At 36.2% G+C, this 8,972-nt stretch overlaps 2 protein-coding genes across 5 annotated transcripts in view; one reads left to right on the top strand and one right to left on the bottom strand.

The window, feature by feature from the left end:
- Positions 1-8,972, bottom strand: part of LOC135833205 (neural cell adhesion molecule 1-like) — a 623,372-nt gene that overhangs the window by 404,225 nt on the left and 210,175 nt on the right. The window lies entirely within an intron of this gene.
- On the top strand, positions 1,182-7,961 carry LOC135833185 (acyl-CoA-binding protein homolog 1-like). The gene is made up of 4 exons (XM_065346860.1): positions 1,182-1,527; positions 5,539-5,614; positions 5,735-5,849; positions 7,233-7,961. The coding sequence occupies exons 2-4, from the start codon at positions 5,603-5,605 to the stop codon at positions 7,370-7,372; spliced, it is 267 nt and encodes an 88-aa protein (XP_065202932.1). The 5' UTR covers positions 1,182-1,527; positions 5,539-5,602; the 3' UTR covers positions 7,373-7,961.

Genomic DNA, 8,972 nt, shown 5'->3' with positions numbered 1-8,972 from the left:
CCCCAAACAGATGAAAAGGGTTCAAAATCATACCATTGGTCAGTACCCCTACTGTGATCCAAATATCCAAATTTTACCTTCCTAAGTTATCCCCACCCCATTTGAGATCATTTTTGACCCCCTCCTCCCTCCTACAATAGAGCTAGGGAGCCCAAATTTCAAACGTACAATGGTAAGGTGCCACTTGAGTGTCATTCGCAGGTTACAACCTTTCAACTTCATCTGACCCCTCTCCAAGATCAGAAAAAAGGATTTTCAAGTTATTTAACATGTTTTTTCGACTTTCTTTCAGGAAAGCTTTCAGCCCCTCCAAATTGAGCCAGAGGCAGAGGGTCCAAATTTTTACAGTACAATGCGATGATGTACTTGAAATGCATTTTGCAAGTTTCAATTCTCCAACCCTATTTGACCCTTCCTCAGGGTCAAAAATGTAGTCCTCGAGATCTCACTTTTATCCTAGCCCACATACCCACTTATAAGTTGTACGAGTATTAATACTTTGCGTCTTGTATAATTTCATGGTCAGCTCGTGCAGCAGCACTCAGCAACGACTTGATAAAGATAACTGATTAATGTAAACAACAGTTCGTTTTCTAGTTTTTCTGAATTTTATGGTTTTTTAAATACATACGAAACGAACTTCAACATTTTCTATAATAAAAAGCTCGATATTCAAACATTTCAGAAGCAGTTGTGTAGTTAGTTGAAGTGAGTTGTAACTTGTGGAGACTGTTGCTACAAGTATAAGCTGTCTTAAAAGCTGAATACCTATAGTGACTAAGTGATTGAGTGCAAACTGCGATTACTAAGCGAATATTTTTACGATTCCACAAGTTGATAAAACTTTTAGAGGTCGCGATCACACGTACTTCATTAATTCATCGTGTCGTAAGTAAGTATAGTCGAGTTTATTATCATACACGTACACGGGTACACGTAATATAAGAGAAAATAAGAAGGTATACAACTTTTGGTTTTCGGCTGCATTAACAGCAGCGTTAACCGCTATCGCGAACGTCTAACAAGTAACAAGACGACTAATGACCGAACTCTGAAGTACTGAAGTGAACTCACTGTATGATACCGCGCACAGCATTACACACTCACACTCTCACACTCTTGCATACTGTAGGTACTGGTTGCGTGGTTCATTTACTACTACCTAGTAGATTATAAGTGGAAGGTAGATAGGTAGTATGTAGTAGGTACTGGGTTTTTTATCCGACTCTGACTGTGAACAAAGGGCGAACTGCCGAACCGGCCGGCCAATTTTTTACACTCTACACTTCTGACTTGTCGAGTAACGTTATTTTATCGTATCTACTTGGTAGAACGTCGAATGTTCCACGTAATATTCATTCTCATTCGTTAATTTTAATCGTACTCGTACGACAGTGTTGACGCTGGCCTGCTGACTGCTGAGTCGAATTTTTTTTATCGTTTCGAATAAGCTAAATTGGTTCATTTCGCGATTCGCGACTACCTGTGTAGTGATATACATTTCCATTTCTACTGTCACTTCGATCGGTGAGTAATCAACAACGATTATTGTTTTATTCATTCGTTTTTTACACTATATTAATCAAACTCGACCTGTCTATGCCAGTCATTGGCGATGAGTGTTCGGTGTTCGCAAGTCTAGGCGTTGCTGCAGTTGGTATTTTTGTCATTTGGTCAACATTTTGCACGTCAAACATTGTTAATACAGGCACATGTTATCAAACGGAATTTTTTTTGAAAAAAATCACTACTTTTTCACTACCTTTTTTCAACCAAATTTTCAGAAAGCTCTCCACTTGAACCCCCCCCCCCTCCATACACACAAAATTAACAACGTCGAATTTTCACTGGAAAATTTTTAAAAAAATTGAAATTGGAAGAAACTTTGTATTACACTGATGCCAATTTCGTCATCATCAAAAATAAAACTTTTTTTCAAATCATGCGAAGGTTTTCGTTGTGCGTTTGAATTTTTAAATTTTTTTTACTGCCTTTTTGACTAAATTCACTACTTCCTCACTACTTTCACTACCCATTTTTAAATCACTGCTTTCACTATTTTCACTGCCTGTTAGATACTCTGAGGCAAGGTCTTCTGGGAGGGAGGGGGGGGAGGCAAAGAGCAAAATAAAGATCTGAAAGAAAAATACAATTTTTTCAAATTTTCGAAAACCTTTGCCCTCTTTTCTTCTTTCATTTTTCAATATCGTGATACCTACAAATTTCTAAAAAAAAAAACAAGTTTCAAGCCCCAAAAATTAATTCCTGACAGAAAAACATCGTGTTTATGCCTCTCAAAATACAAATTTTCAAGAGCTTTCGCCTTCGTTTGGCCCTGTTCTGTTCTGTTTTCTTTTCTTTTTTTTTCAAAATCAACTTCCTTCAAAAAAAACAACATTCAAATTCTAAAATTTTGAAAGCCAAAAAATAAACGTTCTCACGTCTTTAGATAAAAAAAAAAAAAGGTTTTCTTCTTCAAAATCAACTTCCTGAAAAAACAACATTCATTCCTTAGAGCCTCTTCCTTTCTCTTTATCAAAATCAACTTTCCAAAAAAACAACATTCAAATTCTAAAATTGTGATAACCAAAAAAAATACCTCGCATTAAAAAAAAAACTTTGTTTTTAGGCATCTCGAAATAAAAATTTACAAAAGCTCTCGTCCTTGCTTCGCTCCGGCCAATTCGTTTCTCATTTCAGAATAAACAAATTTCACATTTTGAGGCCTTCAAAAATCCAAAAAAGAAAATAAAAAAATGTCAATAGGAATAACCAATTGGCAAAATTGCTATTTTTCTCTCACACTAGTCGACACCACTCCCCTCCCCCCACATCAAAAACCTCAATATAGCTGCTGATTTAGAAACGTAGCCCAACATTATATTCCCCCCCCCCGTCCCGCATCGGCTCTAGACCGTCCTAAATACAAGCTACACGAAGTCCACGATGTTGAAGATTATATTATTTTGATCGAAGAGTAGCTAACTGACCACCGTTGCCCTTGATACAGCGCTCGTGATGGTGCTGCGCATCATGCAGCAACGTTGACCTCAAAATAGGTACATCATCACTCTCATCATCCTACTTTCGGTGACTAGTAACACCAAAATAGATTCGTTAGGTTTAGGTATCTGTGACAACTACATACTACATGGTCGCGACCCGCCAAGGATGGGATGAGACTGGGAAAACATGGACATAGATGATAGAGTGATCCAATGTGAGAGTAACTAAAAGATAGGACGATTTAGAAATCACCTCATGAGCAATGTGCCCATTTGTCGAGCTAATGATAGCCGATTATTCGTTCGCTTTTTACCGACTTTTCGATAGAAAAGATCAATGTTTTTGAGGCACCTGGCGAAATCAATCGGTTTGTTCAATCATCAATCGTTCGTGAATGACTCGACTCACTTCGCTTGAAAACAGATCAATAAATTAATCAATTCGTTCGCAAACGAGTCACCTATATGAATCAACCCGTTCGTGAACGATTCGCCAAAAATTAATCAATTCGTTCACGAATGGGCCACTAAAAATTTATTGAGCTGTACTTCACGTAACACTTCATAAATAAAATGAAAGAAAACAAATTTCACGAAAAGTTGATCTTCCCACGCTTTTTGCTTGAGTGTTTTTTCGTCCAATGACGAAGGACTGTATTCGGTGGGATCAGAAGGAGGGGACAATGATAAGTTGTAGTCAGAATTTTGGTGAATCGAGGCCATTTGTACAATACCTATACGTATTTGCTAAGAGAAAAGTGTCTAAAACGCCATTTTTGGAGCTGAAAAAAATTCCATCCGCTAGTTCAATTTACTCTGGTGATTAGGGCACCTTCTCTCGCAATCGCTAGACCTTTTGTGAACACTGGGTGATCATATGCAGAACCTGACCCGGTAAAATAACGACTTGGATACCTAATTAGTAATTACCTACCGACGAGGAAATGGCTTTGGTGCTGCAATTTGCTCTAAATAACCACGACCAGCTCAGTAGGGGGTGACTATGAAATTGTGATTCCATGTTGCATTTTTAATTTGAATTTTTATACGATAAATACCCGTCTATAAAGTGCGCTGTGTACTTTGTAGGTGGAAAGAAGTCCTGCAAAGCTGCAAATGGGCAATGGGCATTTCTAGTCACCGATGGTCATAAACAAGGTACGATGTAGGTACTGTGCAGGTGCAACGTGCAATGTATGTACTAGCTAACGTGATCTTGAACTTGCTCTATCGATCATGTGTCGTATACGTACAATGATGCGGCGAATGACCGACGACATCAGGAATCGTACATACATATTGGTATTTTTGCCTCGTGTAAAATGAACTATGCTACCTCCCAGCCCACAGACTTTAACTGATACGATTCAGATTTCGAGTATCGAGCCCGAGCCGGGGCCAGGGCCAATACAATGCACGTACAGATCGTCGAAAATTGGTTAGGTGGAAGATACGTACTATGAAACAAAACTAAAATTAGGTACCCATTACAAAATAGTATAAAGTATGTAGTCAAGTTAATCGAGCTTTGCACGTTTAGTGGATTATGCCACCAGCCACCACCCGCCACTCCATTGAAAGCCATCCAGCAGCATAACGATGCAGTCAACTTTATCCCCTTCCCCGCAGCAATTACTGCGACCTAAACCTGCACAGCGTGCGACTGTCGCTGTATCTCACCTACCTACCTACTTACGAAGGTACTCGTGTAAAGTGTTACTTTGGCACGTCACATGTCCTACCTGTACTACCACGCTGCGCTGTCTCCGACTTGATGGAAATAACAGACTGTGGGAATTTCCTTTAGCAAAAAAGTTGTCTGTTTTTTCCCAATTTTCCGCAGGTACGATGTCAAAACACCAAAACCTTGAAAAAAATAATAAATTCCTTTCTATTCGAATTTATTGCAACGCTAATACGAGAATTTTTGTCAGAAAAGCTGAACCAAAAAAACAAGAGGGGAAGAGGGATAATATTTGACACGTCAATTTTTTCGCTGTTTCGCTTTTTTCAATGTCTTTTGGACATTCTCAAATTTTTTTGAAGAGAGGAGGTTGTCAAAAAAATCTTTACCATTTAAATTTTTCATAAATTCCAAATTCGCGACTTTTTCGTGAAATTTTGAAGCTTTTATACGTACGCGACTTTACCAATTTTTTTCAGACCTTTATCAAAAAAAGTACTTTTTGGCATTTGAAATTTTTTTCAACATCACCCTGTCTGATCATTAAAAATACAAAATTTCATACTTTTTTGGTACTCTTTTTTTTTTACTCATTTTCAAGAAATTTCGTATTATATCCAAATCCCCCCCCCCCACCAATTCAAATCTTAAGAGTGTCAACAGATCTGTGAAATTATTCCAAGCAGATATGCAAATTTTTTAAAGATATTTTTCTCCATTTAGGTATATGAAATTATCCCCCTCCCCTTCCCTCTCTTTCATTCCCAAAACTAGAGCCACTGTTTTTTTTAAAGTTTTCCCATTCTTTCAGTACACAATTATCTGAGAGTTTTTGTATTTCTGTTTCAGCATCATCGCTTATCGGTCACCCCTCTGATTACCAGAACTTGTTCGTGAAAAAACATACAACAAAATGTGTGCCGACGTGAGTATCCACTATCCAGTGCCGAGTAGTTGCTGCCCCTATAATCTTATACTTATGCCTTACTTATTACTGGCAATCATCAATGACGACAATGTAATGGTACCTATTGTGATTTTTCAGAAATTTGATGCTTGCGTCGAAGATGTTAAAAATCTCAAACAAACTCCGAGTAACGATGAATTACTGGAACTATACGCGTTATTCAAACAAGCTACTGTCGGAGATGTGAATACAGGTTAGATTTGGCACACTACTCTATTTCATACTTCTTATGGTAATTTTGTTCAGGGACGAAACCAAACGAAGCAGGAGAAAAGTTTGCCCCCCCCCCGCCGGGCATCTAGAAAGTTGACAAAGTTGACAAATTCGTATTTTTTAGTGCAAGTATAGGTCGGCAAAATTGATATTTTACCAACTTCTGGGTATGAAATAAAAACAACTAAATAAATTAACACAATAAATCATTAAAAGTTGATAAGAATTCCACCTGATTAGAGCTGCTTGAAAATACCATCTGACGACCTAAGTGAAGTTTTGAAGAAAAAAAAATGAAAAATTGACTCAAAGTTGATAGATTTTATGATGTTGACAAAATTATGAAAAATTGTTCGAACATTTTGAAGGAATATTTAAAAATTGACTGGATTAAAAAAATTCTCTAAATGTTAAAGCAGGAAGATTTACATCAATTTCAAAGATTTAAAAATTCCTAGATTGAAAAAACTGACTACTCAATTTTAAAAATGAGCAATCTTGTTCCAAATTGAAATTTCTAAAAAAACAGCCATTAAGATTAAAAAAATATCGTTTTTTTACTCCTCGAAATACTTCACTCAGGCCTGTTTGATTTTCAGTTTCAGAATAAAAATTTATTTTATAAAAAAAACATCATTCAAATTCTAAAATTTTGAAACCAAAAATTGTTGGACTAAACCCTCCTATAGAAAACACCGCTTTTCTACCTCTCGAAGTGAGAATTTTCCAAAGACTTTCTCTCGCTTTGCTCAGGCCTGTTTGCTTTTCTGTCTCATAATTACAGTTTCCAAAACAATAACAATTCTAATTCTAAAATTTTGATGTTGAAAAAAATATAGACTGAACTTCTCACAGAAATATTGTTTTTTTCACTTCTCAAAGCGTACAAATTTTGAAAACGCTCATTTTTTCAATTCACTGGGGCCTGTTCGCTTTCACGTTTCAAAATTGAAATTAAAAAAATAAACAACAACAACATAGAAATTTAAATTCTAAAGTACTGGAGTCGAAAAATATAGACCAAACTCCTCACATAAAAAATATAGATTTTTCATTTTTTGAAATTGAAATTTCCCAGTTTTCGCTTGAGCCAACTCGTTGGTCATTTCCAAAATTAAAAATATTTCACCTCGTCTTTGAGCTCACGATGCAAAAAAAAAAAATTGTAAAATTTTAATCGGTGAAGTTGGAAATTTTGCTGACAACAGTTGGCTTCTTTTTTTTTTTTTTTAGCGATTATGCCCCCCCCCTCCTCCTCCTCCTCAGAGAAGCCACTTCGTGTTTGTCCCTGATTTTGTCTCGGCTGGCCTCTCGTCTCAACTTATACCTACGTTAGCTAATCGTTTTTTTGTTCAATTTGCAGACCGACCAGGTGTATTCGACCTGAAAGGTAAAGCCAAATGGGACGCTTGGAGTGCGAAAAAAGGCACGTCATCGGACAAAGCTAAAGAGGAATACGTCGCTTTGGTCGAAAAATTGATCGCAACTTATGGTAAAAAATGAAGAAGCGCGGCCATTCTTATGCCTACGTATAATATATATTTATTGTGTATAGTTTATTACATTGATCCATTGTCGTCTGCCTGATGCCTATGCTGTATTCTTATTTACTGTACGCTCAAGCGTGGTGTTTTCTCTTGTTTTTTTGTTTTTGTTTTTTTGTTTTCTTTCTTCATACAAAACTTTTGTTATTCAACCGCAACTTATGAGCAGTTGCGCATCTATTTATTTCAAGAGCGACGGCGACGATTAGATTAAGTTAGGATACATGTTGATCATCGGGTAATTGGTTTTCGATTAGCTATAACGATGAAAGCGCGCATATATGGTACCTTATTTTGATTTGAACGTTTGATGTGGTCACTGGACAGTCAGGTAGCCTACCTATGTGATAAGATATCTGGTACTGTACAAGTGTACATATTTTTAATATTTTACCACCTGTTATCTACCTTTACCTACCTACGTATGCACACACCTTGTCGAGTTGTCGATATATTTTAGTATTTGTTCGTCTACGTATCCGTACAACTGTGTAGGTAAATGGCATTCATTTGTTATTGTTTTGAAATAATATACGCGCTGAAATAATTGTCTTCGCAATATTATTTTTCGCTATTGCTAAGTTGTTAACAATGCAAATTTCTGTGTGAGATAAACAGGCTTTTGGGAGCACGCTAATTCTCGAAAATTGTAAACCCATAATTCATTTGCACCTCCCTCCCTACCCCAAACATCAAGAAAAAAATTGATTTTCGCATTTAGAAAGCCCTCTTTGTGTTCCAAAATTGACCAAAAAAGTCCTGTTTTTTTGCTGAATTTGCTTATACAAATTTTTTCTTTTTTGCGGGGGAGGGGGGAGGGAATTTGCTCAAAACAATGTGTCAATTTTTTTGAGGGGGCGGAAATGTCAAAAAGCGCCAATTTTTGTCAAAATAGTCAAGAATTGCTCTTTTTTGGAACAATTGTTGGAAAATTTCAATTTTTATCAAAATTATAAAATGTGTCCACTTTGATAAACTTGTCAAAAAGGGAAAATTTTGCCAAAATTGTCAAACAATCCTGTTAATTGTCAAGATAGCTGAAAAAAATACTATTTTTGCTAAAATTATCAAAAATTCATGTTTTCTATTAAAATTATTAGAGTGACAATATTTGGCGAGTTGACAAAAAATTTTCATGATTTTTCATCAAAATTCTCAGAAAGTAGTTTTTTGATAAATAGACAAATTTACTACTAAATACTATACCAAGATGATTTCATTTCCTATTTACATCGACCGTGAAAATTGCATAATTTGTCATTCATCAAGTTAAAAACTTCTCGTGGAGATTGTTCGATTTTTGTCATTCTTTCTATCCATATATGTAATTGTGTATATTGTAGAAATCGCCTTATTTGTCGTTCGAGTTTTGGTTTTCGAGAAGAGGAGTGGAAGAAGGGGCTTGACTGAAGATTTGCCGACTGATATGGGAAAAAATACTGATTTCGCGGACTAATATCATATTCATATGACTTTAAAAAATTATCATTTCTTGTTTTGGGTTTTTGGGGACCCAAATGCGAATTTTTTTCATTTAAAAATAAGAAACAAATTGGCTC

The sequence above is a fragment of the Planococcus citri genome, chromosome 1, assembly GCF_950023065.1.
Source record: "Planococcus citri chromosome 1, ihPlaCitr1.1, whole genome shotgun sequence".
Taxonomy (NCBI): Eukaryota; Metazoa; Arthropoda; class Insecta; order Hemiptera; family Pseudococcidae; genus Planococcus; species Planococcus citri.
This window is presented reverse-complemented; position numbering and strand designations above follow the sequence as displayed.